Genomic DNA, 25550 nt, shown 5'->3' with positions numbered 1-25550 from the left:
GCAGCAGCAGCAGCGCCATGAACCGGTAAGTGTCACAGACCGCAGGAGTTCACATAGACACACACACACATTGTCCCGCTTCGTGCTCGTTGATTGTGCTGTGGCTGTCCTGTCATTCGGTTGACCGACTCGTGACTATCCTAACTGGTGTGTGTGTGGTGGGTGGGTGTGTGTGTGTGTCTGTGGTGTGTGTGTGTCTGTGGTGTGTGTGTGTCTGTGTGTGTGTGTCTGTGTGTGTGGTGGGTGTGTGTGTGTGTGTGTGTGTGTGTGTGTGTTGTGGTGTGTGTGTGTGTCTGTGTGTGTGTGTCTGTGTGTGTGGTGGGTGGGTGTCTGTGTGTGTGGTGGGTGTCTGTGTATGTGTGGGTGTCTGTGTGTGCGGAGGGTGGGTGTGTGCGGAGGGTGGGTGTGTGCGGAGGGTGGGTGTGTGCGGAGGGTGGGTGTGTGCGGAGGGTGGGGGTGTGCGGAGGGTGGGTGGGGTGTGCGGAGGGTGGGTGGGGGTGTGCGGTGGGTGTGTGGGGGTGTGCGGTGGGGGTGGGGTGGGTGGGGGGTGTGCGGTGGGGTGGGGGTGGGGGGGTGTGCGGTGGGTGGGTGGGGGTGTGCGGTGGGTGGGTGGGGGTGTGCGGGGTGGGTGGGGGGGGTGTGCGGTGGGTGGGTGGGGGGTGTGCGGTGGGGTGGGGTGGGGGGTGTGCGGTGGGTGGGTGGGGGTGTGCGGTGGGTGGGTGGGTGTGCGGTCTCCCGGGTGACTTGCCTGACATTCGAATGTCGGGATCGAGCCGGCCCTCTCCGATGGTCTCGCTGGTCCCGCCGGAGCCAGGCGGGTCCGCAGCGTGGCCCGGCTCGTCGGCAGGTCCTGGAGGGGCAGACCAGTCTCACTGGGGGATGGGGGGGGGGCAGGGAGTCATCCCATTCAGCTCCTGTTAACCCCGCAAGCCAAAGCCCTCACGGGTTACGTGGTCCCAGCTGGACAAGCAGCGCGGAAAGCCGCTCGCCGGGCAGCAATATCAATGGCAAGCTGTGCGGCTTTGCCCACAAAATATACAGTCCATTCACCTTACAGTTCATTCTGTGAAGCACTTTGAGACGTCTCAAATACGTGATGAGGCGCTGTATCAAATGAGTTGGAATGCAATGCGCACTCTCTCCCTCCAGGGAATTTTCATGTGTAGGTGGGAAGCATGGAATTCTTGGTCTGGTTTGGATACTCTTTAGCATGGTGATGGGTTTCTGCATGTGTCAAGACACCTGGTTGACTTCCCCCTCAAAAAAACAAATTTACCTGGAGGATTCCACTGTGATTTCATTATGCTGTTTGTAGCAGGTTTCAACATATCCATCCATAGTGGAGTTTATAGCATAGTGGTTAGAGCGCTTGCTTCACAAGTGAGGAGATCCGGGTTCGATTCCTTAGGCAAGTTTCCTTACTCCACACAAGCGCCTCTGTTTACCTATCAGTAAGTAGCAATCTGCCTGTTAGTCATTTGGCGAATTGCTTTCCAGGAGTAATAATTTCTCCAAATAATAATAATTTGGGCACTCAATCCACGACTGTTTGTGGGACGCTTCTGTGCGCAATTGGCTGCCGCGTTTCGCCCTCAAAATATACAGTCAATTCACGTTACAGTATATTCTGTGAAGCGCTTTGAGACATCTCGAAGATGCGAAAATGCTATATCAAATGCAAGGATGCTTATTATTTTATGCCCTCAAGATAATTGTGTAGTGGCATCCTCAGAATAGGTTTGCAGTTGTAACAGTAGTAATCTTTGAACGGGAAATGATAGAAAAGGACTAGGTGATCAGATTTGTGTAACTTTAGCTGTGTACATCCTCCTGATGTAAATTATAAATATTTGTTGTTGTATGACACCATTTGAAAGCTGCAATTAAAAATTTGTGTGATATTTACTCTGAAAATCTGTACATACCATTTAATGAAGGGTGTTTCCTTTTAATTTTCTTCCCTTTGTCTCTGGGTCACATTGGAACTTGCCTGCTTCTATCAGGGCCTCTTTAGTTATCTGCTGGATGGATTTTGATATAGCAAACTGGTGACAATACCCTTAATAATAATAATTATAATAATAATCCTTGCAGTTGATACAATGCCTTTTCACGTCATTGAGACATCTCAAAGGACTTCACAGAACATACTGTAAAGACTCACATTTTCCCATTCAGTAATTTGATGGCTGATTTTTTAAAAAGGTGAAATAACTAGTACAATATATATAATATGATACATATATATGATATGTATATATGATATATGTAACTCGAACCCTAACAGTATTTTTGTAAACAATCAAGTTCTTCTCCATGAAATAAAGTGGGAGGGGTGTGGGAAGAAAAGCCCTGCATTGGGCAGATGATATAAAGCCTATAGATATACCAGTCTTACGAACTGATCAAATTGAGAAATTGAAAATTCAGGTTTACCATTTGGATTCAGCATCATCAACAACAACAAAATTACATTTATAGAGCGCCTTTCACGTTGGGAGGCCGTACCAAAGCGCTGAACAGTCAGATGTCGGGGCCCGAGCATGGGGGAGGGGTGGTGTACGGGTGAGGGAAGGCAGAGAGGTGGGAGGGAGACCAAAGGCACGGTCGAAGAGAAGGGTCTTGAGACCGGACTTGAAGGAGGCAAGGGAGGAAGCGAGGCGAAGGGACCGTGGGATGGAGTTCCAGAGTGTGGGGGCAGAGAGGCTGAAAGCCCGGCCACCAATAGGAGGGCGGGTCGGGCGGGAGACATGGAGCAGGCTAAAGCCTGATGAGCGAAGGGAGTGGGCAAGTTGGTAGGGAGTCAGCAGGTCAGAGAGGTAGGAGGGGGCTAGGCCATGGATGGCCTTAAAGGTGAGGACGAGGATCTTGAACTCAATCCTCTGGGGGATGGGGAGCCAGTGGAGTCGGGCGAGGGTGGGCGTGATGGGGTCGCGGAGCCTGGTGCGTGAGAGTACACAAGATGCAGAGTTTTGGATGATCTGCAGCTTGTGAAGGGAAGAGTTGGGAAGGCCGATGAGGAGGGAGTTCCCGTAATCAAGCCCTTGAGGTGATGAATACGTGGGTGAGGGTTTCGGCAGCCTGAGGGGTGAGGCAGTGGCAGAGTCTGGCAATGTTGCGGTGGTGGTGGTAGGCAGTGCCAGTCATGGCGCGGATGTGGGGGAGAAAGGACAGTTCAGGGTCAAACAAGACACCCAGGTTCCTGATTGGCTTAGTGAGGTCGAGTGTGCAGCCGTGGAGGCTGATGCTGCCAGCGCTCGAGATGCGGAGGCGCTGGCGCGAGCCAATCAGGACGGCCTCGGTCTTGCTGACGTTGAGTGGAGAAAGGTCTTGATGCCGGACAGGCAGTCGGTCAGGACCTCAGGAGTCCTGGTGTTCAGGGTGGAGGCAGAGAGGTAGAGTTGGGTGTCATCCGCATACATGTGGAAATTTATCCCATGTCTGTGGATGACGTCACCAAGGGTAGAGGGTGAAGAGGAGGGGACTGAGGACAGACGAGGCGGTGCGGGGGCTGGAAGAGAAGCCGATTACCACAACGAAGTGGAGGCGGTGTGAAAGGTAGGACCTGAACCAGTCAAGGACAGAACCTTGAAGGCTGAGGTGGGAGGAGAGGCGGTGGAGGAGGATTGAGTGGTCCACGGTGTCAAAGGCGGCAGAGAGATCGAGGAGGACGAGGAGGCAGAGGGAGCCCTGGTCACACAGGGTCAGGATGTCATTTATGACCTTGACCGGAGCAGTTTCTGTGCTGTGGGCAACACGGAAACCCAATTGGAGGGGTTCATGGAGGGAGTGAGAGGAGAGGAAAGAGCGAAGCTGGGAGGCAATAGCGCTCTCAAGGACCTTGGATAGGAAAGGGAGATTTGAGATGGGCCGGTAGCTAGATAACTGTGATGGGTCGAGGGAAGGTTTTTTTAAGGTGGGGGCAATAGTGGCTGTTTTGAGGGAGGAAGGAACAGTGCCAGATGACATGGAGAGGTTAATGATCGACGAGTAGTGGGGCAAGGGGGTGGAGCTGGGATATAAGGAGAGGGGTGGGGATGGGGTCGAGGGAGTAGGTGGTGGACTTCATGGAGGTTACCGTGTTGAAGATAGAGGAGGAGGTGACAGGTTCAAAGGTGCGGAAGGAGGGATGGGTAATTGTGTGGGATGGGGGTAGGGAGGGGTTGGAAGTTGGGAGGACAGTTGCAGATGAGCAGAATCCCTCGATTTGGATCTCGAGGAAGTCCAGCATTTTTTTGCAGTGAGAATCGGAGGAAAGTATCTACGAGGCATGTCATGGAGGGCGGAGGAGCTGGTTAGTGGTGGAGAACAGGACCCTGGGATTACCTTTCGCCTCCAGGATTAACCTGGAATAGAAGGGTGATTTGGCAGAGATGAGAGCAGAGCGGTAGTTCTTGATGAGGTCCGATCAGATGTGGCGGTGGACCATTAGGCCAGATTTGAGCCAAGTGCGCTCGGCAGACCGCACCTGGCCCTTAAGCAAGCGGCGGTTGCTGGTGAACCAGGGTGAGGATTGGGAATAGGAGGCAGTTCGGGAGGTGAGGGGGGCAAGGACATCGAATGTGGTGGAGAGGGTGCTGTGGAGAAGAGTGAGTGCAGTGAGTGAATTGTTGCGAGAGGTGGGCCAGAGAGGGGAGGAGATCAGAGGACTCCAGGGCAGTAGAGAGGGATTGCGGGGAGATCTTCTTCCACGGGTGATAGAAGATGGTGGTAGGTTTGGAGGCAGCGGGGAGAGGGATATGGAAGTTGAGGGAGATGAAATGATGGTCAGAGATGGCCTTGTCAGTGATGGTGACATCCGAGATGCTGAGGCCCCGGGTGATCACCAGGTCGAGCGGGTGACCGTGGGTGTGGGTAGCAGAGTGGATGTGGAGGGAGAGGTTGAGAGAGAAGAAGTCTGAGGAGATGGAGCAGGAGGGGGTGAAGTGGAGGTTGAAGTTGCCTAGGATGATGAGGCGGTTGGAGCAGAGGCAGAGGGAAGCAAAGAGAGTGGAGATGTCAGAGATGAAGGTGGGAGAGGATTTTTTGGGGGGGTAGAGTAAGAGAATTATCAGAGGCGGGAGGGATGGCAGAGGGTAAGGTGTTCAAAGGAGGGGAACGACCCGGTGGAGTAGGGGAATAGGGCAAGTGATGCCCTGGATATGAGGGCCACACCACCGCTACGACGGTTAGGGCGTGGGATACGGTGGTATGGGTAGCCGGGTGGTGTGGCCTCGGTGAGGGGGAAGGTGTCACCTGAGGTGATCCAGGTTTCTGTTAGTGCCATGACGTCAATGTTCTCATCGAGGATGAGTTCATTGATGGCCAGGGTCTTGTTGGAGATGGAGTGGACATTTTGAAGTCCAATGCGGAGTGGACAGGTGGCAGGCGGATGTGTGGGATGGGAGGGGGTATTGGAATGGTTGGGAGGGAGGGGAGGATGCAGATGAGAGAGGAGAGGTTAGCCCCCGGGGTCAGGGCCCGGGTTGGCTTGTGGCGGTAGTGCGGATGGGGCAGTCGGTGTGGCTGCTGCAGGACAGCCAAGGCTGAGTGCCATGATGAGCCCGGCAGAGGATTCCCAGGCTTGAGAAGAGGGAGGCAGTGAAGGGGGTCAAGCAGAGAGAGGAGGCGGGGAGGGCAGAGAGAGAGAGAGAGAGAGAGCAGGACAGAGCGGGAGAGTTGCAGGGAGTGGGACATTTTGAGGGAGGGCCAGCTCGGGTCAGGGGCAGCTGCCAAGATGTGCACGTTGGGACAAGAGGCGGTGGCGGGTTTAGTAGGACATTGTCAGCTGCAGCTCCCACGCTAATTACAAAAGAAGATGTGATGTAAAGTGTAAAAGAGGCTCCATATGAGGATGTAATACGGTGGATGGAACTTGGAACGTTAGCAAAATTGTGGAGAATTTACAAAATAACAAAGATGCAGAATTAGAGATTAGACCAGAGGTTTGAGGTGCGCAATGTGGCTAATAATACCCATTGGACATCAATCCATATGATTTAACTAACTTTTCAAGTTTACTTTTTTTTCAAAAGATTGTGAACATCTAAACAATGTGGAGTGAAACCTGCGCTGTGGTGAACTAAATTTGCAGCATAAACATTCCATATGAACTTAATTTCTTCAGTGCATAGATGCTGTGATACCAGACCCTTTGTCTGGTGAGGTTGGTTGTTCCACTGGAACAGGGGAGGATTGAGAGGAGATTGATAGAAATCTTAAAATAAATAGGGAAAACTATTTCCTTTAATTAAAGAATCAGTGTGAATTCATTACAATGCATAATTATTGAGACTAGTTCAATGAAATTATTCAAAAGGAACCAGGGATAAGCACCTTAGAAGCAAAAAAAAAAGGGGTAATTGGTGGGATTAATTAAAAAGAACATCTTGGAAAAACAGGTAGCAGTGATTCGGATACAGTGAGCCAAATGGTATGCATGTTGTGCTGAAAAATGTATTGCCCTTAACCCCCCCCCCCCGGTAAATTGATTATAAATGTGAGGTTATATTATAATTTACTGCCAATCTGGCACAAGTTTTGTCAAATTTAATTGTTTTTTTTATATGCAGGATTTATGAAGGAGCTGTCCTGAATGCCTAGTGAGTGAAGACATTGCTGTTGTAACATTAAGCCAAACAGAGCAAACAGTCACACTTGTCAAGTTAGCTGATTTCAGCCAGAAAGAAGCTGAGGTGCTATAATTGACTTAGTACTTTGAGAAAGGGACGGAAAAATCAGTTTGAGTTCCTGTTCCTGATTGCTTTTGAGTGATCCTTGTCAGAAAATGCACTGAGTGAAAACAAAATTGGGCTTGGCTGTGAGTAGCTTGCCAACGTTCACATGTCTTTGTGCTCGCTTTGGCACATATACTAACATTGGAACGATACAGAGAAGTTTAGCATGAACGCTGCGCAAGGATGACATGCAAATTTGTGAAGCTTTCCACATTTTTTTTCAAGCACTCGGGGATGCTACCCTGTGTGAAGGGTGCTATTATAAATAGGAACATAGGAATTAGGAGCAGGAGTAGGCCATTGGGCTCCTCAAACCTGCCCCGCCATTCAATAATATCATGGCTGATCTTCTAACCTAAATCCATCTGCCCTCCTTATCCCCATATCCCTTAATCCCTCTATCCTTTAGAAATCTATCAATCTCAGTCTTGAATATGTTCAAGGACTGAGCATCTACGGCTTTCTGGGGTAGATAATTCCATAAATTCACTACCCTCTGAGTGAAGAAGGGTTTCCTCAACTCTGTTCGAAAGGGCTGTCCCTTAATCTTAAGACTGGTTCTAGATTCTCCTAGCAGGGGGAAACACTCACCCTCTCTACTCTGTCAAGCCCCATAAGAATCTTATATGTTTCTATAAGATCACCCTAAGTCTTCTATATTCTAGAGAATATAGGCCTAGTTTACTCAACCTATCCTCATAGGTCAACCCCCTCGTCCCAGGAACTAACCTAGTGAATCTACGCTGCACCCCCTCTAAGGCGAGTATGTCCTTTCTTAAATAAGGAGACCAAAACTGCACACAATATTCTAGGTCCGGTCTCACCAAGGCCCTATACAGTTGCAGCAAGACTTCCCTACTCTTGTATTCTAACTCTTTTGCAATAAACTCCAACATGCCATTAGCCTTCCTAGTTGCTTGCTGTACCTGCATACTAACTTTTTGTGACTCGTGTACAAGGACACCCAAATCCCTCTGAACACTAACACTATCTAGTCTCTCCCACTCTAGAAAATAATCTGCTTTTCTGTTTTTATTACCTAGGTGAATAACTTCAGACTTCCCCACATTATATTCCATCTGCCACCTTGTTGCCCACTCACCTAGCCCATCTATATCCCTTTGCAATCTTTTTTGTGTCATCCTCAGAGTTTACTGTCCCACCTAGCTTAGTATCATCCTTGAATTTAGATATTTTAAGTTCTATGCCCTTATCTAGATCATTGATATAGATTGTAAATAGCTGAGGCCCAAGCACTGATCCTTGTGGCACTCCACTGGTCACATCCTGCCAATCTGAGAAGGACCCGTTTATCCCTACTCTCTGTTTTCTTCCCGTTAGCCACTCTTTGAGCCATGCTAATATATTGCCTTTAATTCCATGGGCCCTAATCTTGTGTAGCAGCCTTTTACGTGGCACATTGTTGAATGCCTTCTGAAAATCTAAATATACTACATCTACTGGTTCCCCCCTATCTAACCTGCTAGTTACATCCTCAAAAAAACTCTAAAAGATTTGTTAACCATGACTTCCCTTTTGTAAAGCCATGTTTACTTTGTCTAATCTTGTTATGGTCTTCTGAGTACCCCACTACGACATCCCTAATTAAGGATTCTAGAATTTTCCCTACCACCGATGTCAGATTGACTGGTCTATAGATCCCCATCTTCTCTCTCCCACCCTTCTTAAATAGTGGTGTGACGTTTGCGATCTTCCAATCAATGGGAACCGTTCCAGAATCCAGAGAATTTTGGAAGATCAAAAACAAGGCATCCACTATCTCAGCAGCCGCCTCTTTTAAAACCCTAGGATGCAGGCCATCAGGTCCAGGGGATTTGTCACTTTTCAATCCTAACAGTTTCCCTGGTACTAATTCTTTACTGATGTTAATTTCCCTAAGTTGCTCACTAACATTAGCTTTTTGGTTCCCTTCTATTTTTGATAAGTTTTCCGTGTCTTCTAACATGAAGATAGAAGCAAAGTATTTGGTTAATGACTCTGCCATATCTTTATCCCCTGTTATAATTCCTCCTGTCTCTGCCAGTAATGGACCCACATTCACTTTTGATAGTCTCTTCCCCTTTATGTATTTGTAAAAACTATTGCAGTCTGTCTTTATGTTCCTAGCTAGTTTGCCCTCATAATCCATTTTCTCCCTCCTAATCAGTTTCTTAGTTTTTTTTGTTGGTCTCTGAAGCCCTCCCAATCCTCGGGTTTACTGCCCTTTTTGGCAGTATTATAGATCTCTTCTTTTAATTTTATACTTTCCCTAACTGCTCTAGTTAGCCATGGTTGAACCACTTTTCCTGTGGTATTTTTATTCCTCCAGGGAATATGTGATTTCTGGGAATTATGTACTATATCTTTACAGGTTTGCCATAGTTGATCTACTGTCATATCCTTTAATCTAATTCCCCAGTCTATTTTAGCTAAATCCTCTCTCATACCTGCAGAGTTGGCTCTATTTAAATTTAAGATCCTTGCATCGGACTTAACTACATCACACTCTAACTTAATGCTAAATTCCATCATGTTATGGTCACTCTGCCCTGGAAGAGCCTTAACTTCCAGACTGCTGATTAGCCCTATTTCATTACATAAAACAAGATCTAGGATCGCCTGTTCCCTGGTTGGTTCCTCAGCAGACTGATCTAGAAAACTATCTCTAATGCTTTTTAATAAACTCCCCCTCTAACTTACTTTTGCCAATTTGGTTTGCCCAATCTATATGAAGATTAAAATCACCTACTATTGGTGTATTTCCTTTGCTACATGCTCCACTAATTTCCAGGTTAATACTCTGCGCAAACATTTCAAGCAAAAGCACTAAAGCATTAAGCAATACTGTTAAAATCTATTACACTTAGGGTTATTTTGGTTGTAGTTGCATGTTTTTAAAACTTACTTGAGAAGGTCACTCAGTTATGTATAAAGAAGATTGTAATTCTTATTTCGAAGGTGGATTATCATTCCATTGTGATGTTTTGTGTATGTTAAGATCCTGAAACATGGAAACTGCAATAATGCTGTCATAATGATGCCACTGATGTAATAATGTTTGGTAAAATAGCAATCATTGTTATGTCTTTGTAATACCAGCTAACAAAATCCTACTCCATGTTCCCCACCCATCTCCCCCACCCTCGGTGGACGAGCTTTTAGCCACTCTGTCCCTCTTGGGAACCCCACCCTAGAATCCCTCTGTCTCACCCTCTCTCTCCCCACTTTTAAAAGCCCACTGTAAAAGACCTTTCTCTTCAACTGCACTTTCGTTCATCTTCCCCCTTTACCTACCTTTCTCCTCAGCTCCGCACCCCCTCCCCCCAGCTGTGTGAAACACTTTAAGATGTTCGCCCATGTGAAAGGTGCTAAATAAGTGTAACATGTAAATGTAAGTTGTTATAATATGATGAATTCAATGAAAAGATTGATATTTAAAGTGCTCACAAATAGAAATCCACCGTGGGCCACTGTTTGCCTATTAAGTATACATTTAACATTAATTAACTTAATTAAACGTGCTTTGAGGTGTTTAAACTTTATAAGTGCTGTATGAGAAATGCAAGAATTAAATTATTATTATTTAGTGACCAGCCTGTCTTGGTGCTCACAAGATATAAAATGTTATTTCTGCTCCTCCACAGTCTTAGAATTCTTCAAAAAATACATTTAAATTGTTGGGGTGGGGTGTTGGTCAATATTTGAGAGATTATTAATTGCTGAGGAAATGGTACACTGACCATTTTGAAAACCCAACATCAAGTGTTCCCAGCTCAGGTCTAGAACACTATATGCAGAGTAACTGAGCTAAAGTTTCAGAAGTGAAATGGCAGTATGGTAATCTACTACGTGGAGCCCTGTAGCTCAGTGGTTAGAGCACTTGCTTTGCAAGTGAGAGACCTGGGTTCAATTCCCGGCAGGGCAAAACGTTGGGCAAGTTTCCTTACTCCACATACCTGATAATAATCCCTCAAAAAAAAATCAATAATAAATTGGTCATTTCAATCCACGACTGTTTGTGGGACACTACTGTGCGCAATTGGCTGCCGCTTTTCGCCCACAAATATACAGTCAATTCACTTTACAGTCTGTTAAGTGAAGCACTTTGAGACATCTAGAAGATGTGAAAAGCGCTATATCAAATGCAAGGATTATTATTATTATTATTACTGCATCACAGAATGTTATTGTGTCATTGATCATATTATTCTGGAGATTTTAAATATACAGTATTTAAAAAATAGTTTAAACATTGCAAAAAGAAATCAGACAGCCAACAGGTATCTAAAGTAAATACTAAATCAATCTCCATATCACAGGAAAAATTCTCCTGGAGGGCTATTGGAGTTCATTTTTTCATTATAAGACCTGCTGAGAGAAGCTTTAATGCTGATTGTAGGTAAAGCAGTAAGTCGCAAACAGGAAGCTGAAAGATTATAGGTCCTTTGATAAGAAGCTTAATTCGGTTCTTGACGAGGTCATTTGTGTCAAAATGTATATTCTGTAAGTAAAAATAGAACGAATGAGAAAAAGTTAAATTGAAACTGAAAATTTTGTGCTGGTGAGAATGTTGTTTTTTACCGTAATGCCTTAAATAAAGCCTCATAAGACTAGATTCGCCCACAAAATATACAGTCAATTCACTTTACAGCATATTCTGTGAAGTGCTTTGAGACATGTCGAAGACGTGATAAGGCCCTATATCAAATGCAAGGATTATTATTATTATAACATTAAAGTGTACCTGTGCTTCTGCTGGGTAACTGATTAATTTCACTGGTATGTCCCAGCAGAGCATGACGATGTTTCTTATGCACTAGATTTTAAAGTGCTTGATTTAAGTTGTTGTAAAACACGTCAGCGTGTTTCAAGTACAGTGAGTGCCCCATTCTTTAATGTGTTCCAATGATTACATTAAATTATCTTGAAATTGAAGTGTTAATGATATAAATCAGTAGCTTCCTTATTTTCTTTTGTTGTCTGTCTTAAAGGACTTGTTAAGATAAAATGAGTGAAGAGAATAGCGATTCTTCACAAGCTGAAGAATATGAAGATGACTTTGAGAAAGATCTTGACTGGTTAATCAATGAAGAAGCTAGTAATGGAAATCTGGAGGTAATGAATAGAAAGAACTAGGTATTCTAAGTATGTGCATTGATATTTGTGAGAAAAGTTACTTTTCTAGGAGTGAAACTTGCTTTTGAAGCTAAGGTTCCATCACTACTGTCTTAACTAAGCTATCAGGTAGCTTATTTTTCTTTTATACATTTGAAACCTCTCCTTGTCAACCGGTTCCCACCCCCCTAAAAACAGCCGTCATCACCCCCATCCTGAAAAAACCTTCCCTGGACCCATCCCTCCTCTCCAGCTACCGCCCCATCTCTAACCTCCCATTCCTCGCCAAGGTCCTGGAACGAGTCGTCGCATCCCAGCTCCGCTCCTTTCTTTCCTCTTTGAACCCCTCCAACCCGGCTTCGCTGCTGCCCACAACACGGAAACAGCCCTGGTCAAAGTCACTAATGACATTCTAAACATCTGTGATCAGGGCTCCCTCTGCCTCCTTGTCCTACTTGACCTCTCTGTCGCCTTCGACACTGTCGACCACTCCATCCTCACACACCACCTCTCCTCTTTACTCAATCTTCACGGATCTGCCATTGCTAGGTTTGATTCCTATTTCTTTCACCGTCTCCACTTTGTTGCCTCTGACGGTTTCTCCTCCAGCCCCCACACTGTCATGCCTGGGGTCCCCCAGGACTCTATCCTTGGCCCTCTCCTCTTTAATATCTACGTGCTCCCCCTTGGTGACACCATCCGCAGACATGGGGTCAACTTACATATGTATGCGAATGACACCTAATTTTATCTTTCTGCCTCCACCCTCAATTCCAGGACCACTGCTGTCCTGACAGACTACCTGTTGGACATCAAGTCCTGGATGAGGGCAAATTTCCTACAGTTGAATGTGAACAAGACTGAGGCCATCCTGATTGGCTCGCGCCAGCACCTCTGCACCTCAGGCTCTGGCAGCATCAATCTCCATGGTTGCACACTACAACTCACTAAGCCAGTCAGGAACCTAGGCATCTTGTTCGACCCTCAACTGTCTTTTCTTCCCCACATCCAAGGCATAACCCGTTCTGCCTTCCCTCACCTCCGTAACATCACCCAACTCTGCCACTACCTCACCCATCAGGCCGGTGAAACTCTTGTTCATGCCTTCATCAGCTCCAGGCTCGACTATGTAAATGCCCTGCTTGTCGGCCTTCCCAACTCCTTCCTCCACAGGCTGCAGGTAATGCAGAACTCTGCAGCCCGTGTCCTCTCCTGCACCAAACTCCGTGACCACATCTCCCCCATTCTCGCCCGACTCCTTTGGCTCCCTATCCTTCAGAGGATCCAGTTCAAGATCCTGGTCCTCACATACAAAGCCCTCCATAGCTTCGCCCCACCCTACCTCTGTGACCTCCTAACCCCTACCAACCCGCCCGGTCCCTCTGCTCAGCCGGATCTGGCCTGCTCCACATCCCCCGACCCACCCGCCCCCAGCCACTCTGCCCCCAACCTCTGAAATTCCATCCCCCAATCACTCCACCTCGCCGCCTCCTTCAAGTCCCGCCTCAAAACCCTCCTCTTCGACCATGCCATCGATCCCCTGACCCCAGCTCGGGTCTGAAATGCTGTACACTGTCCAGCGCCTTGGGAAGTCCTCCCAACGTGAAAGGCGCTATAACAAATGTCATCTTCTTCTTGTTGAAAAGATAATAAACCCAAATCGGATATGTTATAAAATGATCTAAATCTCATCAATTATGATCAATTTAAATTATGTTTTGTTAGTTTCATTCATTTTTTCATTTCAAATTCATGTTGAAAACAGAATGCTGTGGAAATAATTCAATCATACAATTTAGAATTGAAATTATTCACTTTTTTCTCTGAAATAATATACAGAATGGAGCCTTTTTGAATTGGATTGGAACAATAAATATGTTACCCCAACACCGTTATGGTTTCATGTATTATGGAAAAATTAATAATTTTTTTATAGATACGTTGCAAATTTTATAATTTGTATAATCTACTTCCTATTTTATTTCACCTTTTATTGCAACCTAATATTTTAAAACATAGTGAAAATGAAAGAAGATTAAAATAATGCTATAAGTGAATGTGAGTGAACAATTAAAAGACTCCATTTGTAAGAAGTATTAATGTTACTTTCCAGATTTTGTGAGCTGATATGCAAGGTACACCAGTACTTTGATCCTTTCGTCTTGCATATTATTGATTGTCTTTTGAAAATGTTTCCTTGACTACCCCATTCCTTCTTCCTAGCTCCTGGGCCCAGCTACATAGATTATATATCTATATTTTTTGGAATGATTTTCTGCAGTTACAGTTACATATCAGCTGTTTAAGATAAAAACATCTTGGCACCTTAACCTCTATTTCCCAGATGGCCATTTCATTTTAAGATTTTTCAGGACTGTCATGACAATTGTATCTTGTTTCTTCATAGGCAGATGAGGAAGATGAAAATTTTGAAACAAAAATTGATAAGGAGCTAGAAGATGACGAAACGAAGGAAAAGGACAACTCGAAAGCTAAAAAACAATGTGGAAATTCTTCAAAAAGCCCATGTGTATTGAATGAGGATTTGAACAAGGTTGTAAAGCCAACTAAGGCAGAAACGGATGGTGATGATAATCAATCTAATGTGGAAAAGAGTAGTGACAGTTTAATTGAAGAATTCAAGCAGGAGTGCCAGCGGGAAGATGAAGAGCTTAATGAGGAAATAAAACGCTATATAATGGAAAAGATTGAACAAGCCAACAAGCAACTTCAGAATGAAGATCCTGTGGATCAAAATCGAGAACGTAGACTGAAGTTTAAGGAGAAGTTAGTTGACTTGGAGGTACCGCCTCTGGAATTTAGTGAGACTGAAAAAGATAATGAAGATGTCACTGGTCGAATGTCTGAAATGTGCATTTCTAATAACGTACAAGAGGACATTAGTTTCAATAATAAGAATGAGAACAGTCCCAAAGACAAAAGAGTATTGATTGAAAAAGATGGAAAATTTGAACTCGTGAGTTTGTGGGATTTAGAAAGTCAAGGTTTATTACCTCAAATTGCTGTTGCATTCAGTGAGCTAGATTGTAAACAGGATTCTCCTCGATCAAGCTCCAGTGGTTTTAGTTCAATTAATTCTAAAGGAAATGATCTTTCAGGGACAAATGGTGAAGGTTTATCATCTCCATTGGTTGAATTTCTTCATTCACCTAAACCACCACCTAAGGATCGATCAACTTCTGCAACGGATATACAAAAAATTCAAAATACTTTACCTCGAAGGGTGCAATCTGCAAACTTTGTCTCAAGGCGTTATCCCCTTTTAATTACTCCACAACAAAAGGGTCTGAATTGGAAAAGTCAACAAAAGAAGGAGCAGTTTAAGAATGAGGTAGACTTGATTTCTTAAAACTCTTTGTACTATATCCTGTTGTAGTAAGTACTACTTTAACTACTTGATCAAGAACCCAAGTACACAGGGAGGGGAAGAAGCTGCTGGCAATGACTGTCCGGCTTCCTGCATATAGGGTGTAGCACAAGAAGCCTCTTGATGTCAGCGGTGCCCCTCAGCAATCATTTACGAGTAGAGAGGAAACACTTGTGAGAATGGCTGCCGTTGACTGGCCAATTTTCTATCCTAATGTGCAGCGCAGTTAATGGCATCAGTTGCAACCTGATTATCCGGAAGAACTGACCTATGGCCACTTTTATAGTGCAGGCCCATTATAATATGGCATCTGATCTATGATACTACATTTGTGTTGGTCAACCACTACAACAATGACAACCTGCCTTTAAATAGCACCCTTCATGTAGATGACTGGCTGTTGAAGTAAGATACATTAAGAATATTCCATAAATATGTATTTTTATAATATATAATATACACTATTGAACTCGCAACTTTTCTGAAAAAGTCATTTGGAATGGAGATGATATATTGTACAAAATTGCCTTCAGGGTTGGGAATATTGAATGAGTAAAAGTCAAATATCACAAGAAGATATTGTTTGTGAGATTGATAATAAAATAATGTGTTTCTTAGATTGGATGCTGAACATACCTATTGAAATAATTCTAAACATTTGATTAGGTCATCGTGAAAATAATATAATCTGTGAAGAAAATGTGCATTGAGATGATTTTGAGCATTTGACAACCATTGTCAAAATTGGCACAGCATTAAGCAAAATGGTTTTATACGAAGATTGGATATAGTAGCTGTTTATGGTGGGTGGATTAGATGGTGAGATTTTCTTTTACTTTTGGCTTATTCGAGTGTCATTTTCAATTTGTGAAGAAACAAGAAATAAGAAGAACTGAGGAAGAGGAACGAAAGAGAGAGGAAAATAAGATGGCGTTTAATGCCTGGCTTCTAAAAAAGAGACAGCAGAAGCTAGAGGAAAGGAGAATCCAGTGTGCAAAGGAAATGGAAAGAAAGAATATGAAGGTATTTAAAATGCTATACCTTTTCTCTTGCAAGTAAATTATCCGTAGTGCAGGAAAATCTAAACAAGAAGAGAACTTTCATTCTTATGTGGCTGCTTGTGGTACATTGCTATGTGCAAACACAGTCAATCCACTTTACAGTATATCCTGTGAAGAGCTTTGAGATAAGGCACTATATCAAACGCAAGGATTATTATTATAGAGCCTTATTTTAAACATCTAAATAATTTTCACAGTTGACTACTGACTGGTGTAGTGACTGCTTTTATCACCATTTGCACCAGTAAGGTCCCACCAATTCACCTGGAAGATTGTTGGTGAGGACATTTGGAAGGTCCATTCTGTTTCCAAATAATGTCTGCCTGAACAGGCAAAAGGGACAACAATTTAACATCTCATTTCAAAAATTGCCATTTCTGGCAATGTAGGATCCGCCAAATACTGCACTGGACGAGGTAGACTGTTTGCTGAAGTCCTGATGAGGAACTTAAATCCAGAACTACGACCCAGAGATGAGTGTTACCAATTGGTTCAACCTCAGTTACCTATCATATACCTAAATGTGTACTGTTGAAGGAGAGAGTAATAAAAAATAATCTTTGGATTTGATATATCATAGCCTTATAATAATAATAATAATAATAATCCTTGCATTTGATATAGCGCTTTTCACGTCGGGAGGACTTCCCAAAGCGCTTCACAGAACACACTGTAAAGTGAATTGACTGTATATTTGTGGGCGAACGCGGCAGCCAATTGCGCACAGCAATGTCCCACAAACAGTCGTAGATTGAAAATGACCAATTTATTATTGTTTTTGGTTTTGGAGGGATTATTATTAGGCTCTGTGTGGAGTAAGGAAACTTGCCCAAGGTTTCGCCCTGACCTGCCGGGAATTGAACTCAGGTCTCTCACTTGCAAAGCGAGTGCTCTAACCACTGAGCTACAGGACTCCAATAGCCTTGTGACATTGAGAAGTCTCAAGAATATAGTGTGACGTGGTATGACTGTGTGTATTTTCTGGGAGAACACAACAGCCAAATTGTGCACAGGTGTATCTATTATGTTGATCTAGTTTTATCACAATGTAAATATTCCTATTCAGTTTATTAGGTTTTTTTTGTGTGTAAGGGAGTTCAGACAAAATAGTGTATTTTTCAAAAAGTCTTTAAGGCTTAAAGAATAACTATTTTGTATACCAGCAGTTTCTGGGGCAGTGCCTTTAGAATGGAGGTATCTTATTTCTGATTTTATGCTTATCCCATTCATTAGTCCTGTATGTGGTTTTAATTGCTACAGTTCTGAATGAGTTAAATTCAGGATTGTTAATTCAAAAACAAATACTATGTATGCATATTTGATGCATTCAATATTTTTAATTGTGGTGTTTTATTGCTGAGTAATCTTGAAGGCATCAAGTTTGTTTGACACTAATTATGTTGTAGGTTTAAATATATTTAAATTGTATTTCACAGGCTTGCAGTGGCAAAAAGGATTCTTATTTCATTGGTTCCTCACCAGATGTACGTTGCATTTTTGCATGAGATTTTCTTTATTGTAATGGGGTTGTGGTGGTGATTGCTACATCACTAACATGTACTACAGTGGTTTTCATTTCTTTGGACGCTTTGCTTAACAACAACAAATTACATTTGTACAGCCTTTCACGTCGGGAGGACATCCCATGGCACTGGACAGTCAGGGATTTAAGTGAAAAAATGATTTTCCTTTCTTTGGCAGCCACTCTTTTCTAAATTATAATGACACAGTGTACTAATGAAAATGTTACTGTAACATTTTCACAACTAAATTAAGAAGCTCCTTTTGCTCTTTCAGTTGTTCCATGTAGCAATTTGTGCACATTAGCATTCTCCCATTTTTTTTATTGTTTGCTTAAATATAAGTACTGACTTTTTAAGAGTCTCGTTTTTTGAGGATTGGCTTGTAATTTAAAGACATAACAGTGCAATATGAATATAAAAAAATTATTTATGGAACACAGCATGCAAAAAAAAATGAGGCCTTGATAGTCCATCAAATGGTTTTAGTCTTAAGTTAGGGATATGCCTTAGAATTGTGCGTACTTTGCAGATATTCTCATTTGCTTTTTGTTTGAAGGTCAGTGGGATGACGCCTACTAATGGAAACTGCATGTGTTATTTTCATAGGACCATCAGGACCCAAACGAAGCATTCGCCCTCTGGCTGAAGAGAAAACGGGAACAACAAATCAGAGAAAAGCAAATGGAAGCAATGAGAAAGCAGGAACAAGAATACAATTTAAAAGCCCACGCAAAAGAAGATTCTGAAAAGGCTTTTAAACAGTAAGCACATTTTGGCACTAGTTGCCATAGCTTATTTAATTATGTACTGTACTGATCTGGATTTGTAATTTAAAGTGAGGATAAGAAGTGTGTGTGGTCACAGAATGAGGAGGGATACAGGGGCACTATGACATTGTTTTGCAGAAGTGGGTTGGAATATTTATTTATTTCTGTTAAAGTATCATTTATCATTTTACTCCTCTACTGTTACACACGGGAAAAGGGGACCTGCATATTTTTAATCTGCTAGCCGTTAAATTCATAATTCACTTTGATTCAAAGTGTTATTTTTCTTTCATCTATAAATCTTCCCAGGTGGCTAAAAAGAAAAAAGATTCAGAAACGTGCAGAGCAGTTGGCTGCAAAAGAACGGTCTCGGAGGTATGTGATGGAAGCTAGAGAAGCAAGAAGAATGCAGGACATACTATACAGCATTAACGGAGACAGGTCATTACAATTTGACGATAGTTGCAGATTCTAGTGAAATTCTGGAGATGTTCTATTTCTCTTTCCAGCTGAAATGCCTCAATGCAGATAGGTTTCTACTAGGGCTGAAACCTTAAGGTGTGAGCACTTCTGAAGTGATTACGGCAATGCTACCTTTTCATGATGTTTCATCTGTACTTTAATTTCAGAATTTGCAGGTAGCATTGCATAAAACACTGTTAGGGTGTAATAAATACCTACACAAGACCTTCTGTTGTTCACCATATCTTTTCTTCTCTAGTGGAAAAAAATCCTTTTTGAATTTAAAAGCTTCACGCCAGCCTTATCAGGTCAACTAATGTCAAAGAAGTTTTGTCACTCTGAAGTTGGACAAGAAGCTTAATAGCAATTGACTTCAAATAAACAACTCAGTGTACCTATTTGGCGTGCATGCAGACTGATAACATCAGAGTTCTAATGATAGTGTTTTAGGCTTCACTACTATAATAAGTAAATATATATTTAAAAGTTGTACCATTTCCAAATTGTGATGATGGACAGGTATCCTCCTTGACCTCTATCATACCTCAACGTAGAAGTATTAGGTGAACAAGAATTGCCTTGTATGATTTTTTTATTCTCTTCCTCCCTCTTCCCCCATTCTCAGATTTTCTCCCTCCTATTTGGAAGGTGCCTAAGCTCCACAAAGTGACTTCCTTAGGTTAAAATTGGGATTTGCCTTGCATTGATCCAAGGCTCAACCCTATATACAAAGGAAAATCATAATGTCTAGGACTGGAAAAAACTAGGTGGTTCCGAAGTTAAAAATATTGTTCGGTACACTTTATCTCTTATATCCCGTTATTGATTTTTTTTCCCCCAAGCCAAATTGCTATCTAATTCCCTTTTGAATTTGGTAATACCAATGTGCTCCACCTACACCCTTCCCCATTTATACTATTTATATTAACTATTTGAAACTCTAAAGCAAACTGATATATTTTCCATATATTTTAGAGATAATTAAATAATGGTAATTAATACCATTAATTCTTCCCTTTTAAAAATTGTATCTTTTCATTTCTCCATTTATTTAAAATATTATTTATTCAACTATAATACTAAATTGAACCAAATCAATTTACTGTAGACAAACAATAATACTGCGATAGTAAAAGTGAAATTTATTTGAAACCTCATAAATGTCATCTATTAGACTTCACTATACAGATATTAAAATGAGAGCTATACACAGAGAATATATTTACTTTCAGGAAAAGTAGCAGAAAAGTTTATTGTTCAGTCAGTGGGTTGTGGTGTTGCAGTGGTATTGTTGTATTTACATAAAAATATACTGTATTTTGATATTGTATATTTTGTATTTTAATTTCATAACAAAAAGATGTTATTGGTATAAATGCTTTTTCAGGACAAACAGAGACTTGATATTATTTATTTAGTATTTATTCCATTAATTCTTCCCTTTTTAATTTTGGCCACAAAATACAGTCAATCCACTTTACAATATATTCTGTGAAGCACTTTGGGGTGTCGCAACGACGTAATAAGATGCTATATGTCAAATACAAGGATGATAATGATTATGATTATAACATTTTTTGTTAAATTGGCTTATTACGTTTTAATTTGTTATCCAAAATTTGATATTAAAGGATTCTGGTTCGGGCTGGCTGAAGGCTTATTAGCATCATTTTCATTTTTTAAAAAAATGTGTTTTATTAAGTAAAACGTGGGAATTTATGGGGAGAAAAATAAGGATATTTTAAGGGTATTTTGCTATTCTTGGCTATTTAAAGAATGACTGGTAACATAGAATCCTGAGGATATCAGTACAGCGTGATTAATGTCAGTAAGGTACAAAATATTTTCATTGTATAATAATAATAATCCTTGCATTTAATATAGCGCTTTTCACGTCTTCACGACGTCTCAGAGCGCTTCACAGAATAGACTGTAAAGTGAATTGACTGTGTATTTGTAGGCGCAACGTGGCAGCCAACTTCTAATTGCAAAAGGGATTAAGGGATATAGGGATAAGGCAGGGTCAGGTTATTAGCTGGAGTTAGATTAGAAGATCAGCCATGATTAAATGGCAGGGCAGGCTCGAAGGGCTGAATGGACTGCTCCTGCTCCTACATGTTATGTCAGCAGTATCCCACAAACAGTCGTGGATTGAAAATGACCAATTTATTTTTGTTTTGGAGGGATTATTATTAGGCGTATAGAGTAAGAAAACTTGCCCAAGGTTTTGCTCTGCCTGAAATTGAACCCAGGTGTCTCGCTTGTAAACAGACCTAATGCCGTGACGAAACATGGCAATGAATAATCAGGCTGGATTCTTTAAAATGCGCTCTAATGTACCTCTGCACAGACCAACAATTAGGTTCTGTATATCTCAATTTGTTAACCTTAATTATGTTTAAGGTATACAAATGCCCTAGTAAATAAACAGTAAATAAACAGAATTGCCATGGTGGAAAAAATCTTTATAATAGTTTTGACTATTTTCAGACTTCATCATTTACACTTCAGCTGATTTATTTGCAATTCGCATTCAATTCCAAAAATACACATTCTTGCAACTATGGCAAAACGAGGGACAGAAGTACTCTGCATGGAATATTTGTGTTCAAAATAAACAAATAATTGGCTAGGAACACTTGTGAGTGATGAGGTGCTTCCAGCTCTGCAATGTAAACTAAAGCTCCATCTACTAATACACCGACTCCTACTGATAAAGATTGATTACATAAGTGCGCTATCTATAGTATTTACATTACCAGTTGAATATATCTTCAAAATGAACTATTAGCCTGCACAAGCAGTAATAGAATTGATGTATAATGTTCTTTAGTAAAGGAATTTATGAATGTCTGAATGCATTATTCAGTATTTGTTCCACCTAACGTAATATGCGTCCCATGGAAGAAATCACTGGATATTTATTCCTTTGTATTTTTATAGCACCCTGCAGTCATGTGGAATCACACACCCTGTGTTCGTGTGAAACATAGAAGTTCCACATAAATCCAGCATGTTCTTTTTTTTCTCCTATTGTTGGCATCTATTGGATTATGTTTGAAATGTCACATAGGAAGCCCATTTCTCTGTGATACGCCACATTCTGCTAATTTGTACAATACAAATTTGTTTGAACTAAAGCATTTGAACTGCTTTAACTTCTTGATATCCGAATTTAATTTTGACATTGATTGTAGAAACCTTTTCTCTACTGCCATTTGCCGCAGATTATTCCAAGTACACTGCCTCTGTTGTTTTATCTTTGATGTGTAGGCATTTTCGGGGTCTGCATTTTCTTTGCTAGTCATTATGGGTTGCCTCATGTACAGAACAGCCTTGCAATTAGTGCCTCTTAAGAATTTTTAAGTATTGAAGACACGATAAGGTGCTATATCAAATGCAAGTATCATTATTGACGAGGCAGAAACTCAATTGTACAATTTGGGCCCCAAATCACATGGATTATCTGCCTCGGTAAACTCATTCTCTACTTGGTTATGGTAATCACTAACTAATGACCGGGTCTGAGACTGTGGCCAACGATTATGTTATTTAATTAAAACTTCTTGAACTTTCAAGGCATTGAGTCGCTGATTGTGCTGAACTGATTTTCCCAGGCATCCTTCATGCAATTATCAAGAAGTGGCAATAACATTAATTCACAGGCAAACATTATCAGGATTGTAGGTCATTGAGGTCAAGTTGAGACCAAATGCCTACTAAATCAGCGACAACCAATTGGCTAAAAAACAAAATGATCAGTTATGTCTGGATGGTAGTTTCTGATACACCCAAGCCTTATGTGCTCTAACATTCATTTCCTGGTGATGTTTATTTAGTGTGGGAAGTAGGTGATTTTTTTTTAAACAAAGGGACAGGATTTCCTCGACTTTCTGTTTGGATTGATTAACTTGAATAACAAATAATTTGGAGCATTTTAAGTAGTTAGTGTTGAGTGATTTTGCATAATGAAACTTTCAAAGGGAACATTAAATTGCATAAATGTAATATTGATAATGATCCACACCAGGTTTATCTTTCTGTACTGTAAGTAGACTGACTTTAGCACTTTGAACATTTTCTAGTAATCAACAGATACTGTAATGATTTGTATAAACACAAAGGCAAATATTCACTCATTCCTTACTTCCTTACAGGGAATAAGGAATGGGTGAAAACTCATGTGAAAGATAAACACTGGCATGGATTGGTTGAGCTGAGCGGCTTGTTTCTGTGCTGTATGTTCTTTGTAAGTCTTTGTAAACTCGCTCACTGTATATCCTATTGTATTTAGATAACTTATTTTTATAATTAAAGTGCTATTTTACTGCACAAATTGCTAATTGATGTGAAAAAGTTATCATTGTAATTGAATTATTTAACAGCATGCAAAATCCTCACAGATCTCACATTTTCTTGGAAACCCTAAATACAAATTAGTTTCCGGAAGCCAGGGCAACATCTTGAGTGATAGAAGACAGCTACTAACTTGCTTTCAGCTTAAGTGTTATGAGAGGTAATAGGATTAACTGAACTTAATTGCATATTTAAATAGAAATTTACAGCACAGAAGGCAACCACTAGGCCAATTGTGTCTGCGCTGATTTTAAGAGCAATACTTTGATTCCCAACACTCCTGTAGTCAACTCCTTTTAAGATATACTAAAACCGTTAGTAGGACTAATGCGGGGTGAGGGGAGTAGAGAAAATCTAGTTCAACAAGCTGGAATTTTCAGTTGTGTAATTACAGTACTGGCATTCACCGGCTTTTTTCAGTGCCAAAAAATGCCAGTTCTGCAGTGTAATTATTTGAATCCCGCAAGCAGCAGAGAATAAGCTATCTGCTTACAGGATTCAAACTGAATGAAAGCCGACCGCCCTGGCCGCTGAGGGCCAACAAGGACGGTAAGTTGGAGTTGGCTGGGCGGGAGTCTACATGGATAGGACCCCGCAACATTTTTAAATGTTTCAGTACAAATTCTAGATATCTGAAGTCTGGTAAGCGGGGGTTTCTGTATTTGTTCTTTTTTAAATTCAGATTATTTTAAGTGAAAATCTGAGGCATTTGACTGTCTAAATTTAAAATGATAGTATATGTAATTACAGGAGTACATAAGAAAACATATAACAGAAATCTTTGGGTACCGAGAGACCACTGCTTCCACAGAATCCTTCTTGCAAAATCTACTGACAAGAACTCATGCCACCCTCGTAATTTCTTGGGGGACTTTGTGGGCAAATATTTACTGATCCCCAGAGTCAAGGCAAAATTAAAGAATATTCAGTCATTGTCACATATCGAATATTGAATCCTGGCCTTCAGTGTTCAAGAAAGACCACTTGTTGGTACATTTGTCAAACAGAGGCAGACATTAACAATGTGATAAATCACATTAACGTCTGTAAATTTACCAACAAATGGAAAACAATACTCGGTTTCTTCACAAATATTTAAATGGAAAAGCAGCTATGTTTTAAAAAAAAATCCATAGCTATGTGGAGATTTCTTTGCTATCCCATGAAACTTGCACAATAAAATGATGTAAAATACTGTCAAATAATTGCAGAACAAATAGAACTATTGCAGATTTTTGNAAAAAAACATAAGCATTTGCTTATTTCTATCACTTTGCTTTCTTCTGTTTTAATAAAAATAAATGTACATTCATTATTAAATATTCAAAGACTTAATATTTAAAGTGATTGTACTATATTTCCCATTTGGAATGAATATGTTCATAAATGTATTTCATTAAAAACATGTATCTGGTTGAACACATATATAATCTGTTAAATAAATACTTTGACTTAATAACCGTATGGAAACTTATTTTATACTTAAAACAAAATGCTGCTAGGTATTTAAATTTCTGTTAAGTTAAGGTGGATATGAAATCTAGGGAAAACATATCTAAGGCAATAATGATCAAAATAACAAAACTTAAAATTGAACGAAATTCAAATTTAATTTTGGGTGAGATGCTAAACAGAGGTTCCATCTACTCTTACCTTTAACAGGTAAACATTAAGGATTCCATAGGACTATTTGAAAAGATGAAGGAGTTTCTGTCAGTGTCCTGGCTAACAATCCCCCAAATAAAAAATAATTCGCTTCATGGCTGTTTGTGGGACTTTGCTGTGTGCAAATTGGCTGCTGTGTTCACCAAAATACAGTCACTCCATTTTACAATATATCCTGTGAAGTGCTTTGGGACTTTCTTGACGTGATCAAATGTAAAGATTATTATTAAATCAATTGGAAATTGAGTTTACATTGTATTCAAAAAGGGAATACTCGGGCTGCTCTGAGGGCATAAGCCCGAAAAGCATTGACTGGTACAAACACAAAGCTATGCAGACTGAAAGGTTGCAGGTTACCTGATTGCAGTTGGACATACTAAAAATTGATCTCAGTGTCACAACGTGCAGGAGAGAATTCAGGGAGGATTAAGGACTGAACAGTCTGTTTTGGGGGTATAATTGGGTGGATTTCAGATGAGACGTACATGTCCCAATGT

At 41.2% G+C, this 25550-nt stretch overlaps 1 protein-coding gene and 1 non-coding gene across 5 annotated transcripts; both read left to right on the top strand.

Moving 5' to 3' along the window:
* ccdc181 (coiled-coil domain containing 181) lies at nucleotides 1–25314 on the top strand. 4 transcript variants are annotated; one of them, XM_042334268.1, is made up of 8 exons: nucleotides 1–25; nucleotides 11708–11831; nucleotides 14239–15183; nucleotides 16093–16242; nucleotides 17717–17764; nucleotides 18410–18564; nucleotides 18880–19011; nucleotides 24139–25314. In XM_042334268.1, exons 2-8 carry the CDS (start codon nucleotides 11724–11726, stop codon nucleotides 24146–24148), a joined length of 1548 nt encoding a protein of 515 aa, XP_042190202.1. In that variant the 5' UTR covers nucleotides 1–25; nucleotides 11708–11723; the 3' UTR covers nucleotides 24149–25314. The 4 variants fall into 4 exon arrangements, with proteins under 4 accessions (XP_042190202.1, XP_042190203.1, XP_042190201.1 ...); XM_042334269.1 differs by lacking the exon at nucleotides 24139–25314 and adding an exon at nucleotides 23190–23220; XM_042334267.1 differs by lacking the exon at nucleotides 24139–25314 and having other exon boundaries at nucleotides 18880–19149.
* LOC121848966 lies at nucleotides 6831–6934 on the top strand. The gene has a single exon (XR_006085102.1). It is a non-coding gene; the product is annotated as a U6 spliceosomal RNA (small nuclear RNA).
* Nucleotides 25315–25550: the final 236 nt, after the last annotated feature.

This window comes from Callorhinchus milii, unplaced genomic scaffold (genome assembly GCF_018977255.1).
Source record: "Callorhinchus milii isolate IMCB2004 unplaced genomic scaffold, IMCB_Cmil_1.0 Scaffold4, whole genome shotgun sequence".
Classification (NCBI taxonomy): Eukaryota; Metazoa; Chordata; class Chondrichthyes; order Chimaeriformes; family Callorhinchidae; genus Callorhinchus; species Callorhinchus milii.
This window is presented reverse-complemented; position numbering and strand designations above follow the sequence as displayed.

What these genes read in the sequence shown, in the direction of transcription:
- ccdc181 (XM_042334267.1), top strand. Translation starts at nt 11,724, where the DNA reads ATGAGTGAAGAGAATAGCGATTCTTCACAAGCTGAAGAATATGAAGAT. An exon ending in TGGAAAGAAAGAATATGAAG is followed by an intron (nt 16,243 to 17,716) that starts GTATTTAAAATG and finishes TGTATTTCACAG; the next exon opens with GCTTGCAGTGGCAAAAAGGA. An exon ending in TCTGAAAAGGCTTTTAAACA is followed by an intron (nt 18,565 to 18,879) that starts GTAAGCACATTT and finishes AAATCTTCCCAG; the next exon opens with GTGGCTAAAAAGAAAAAAGA.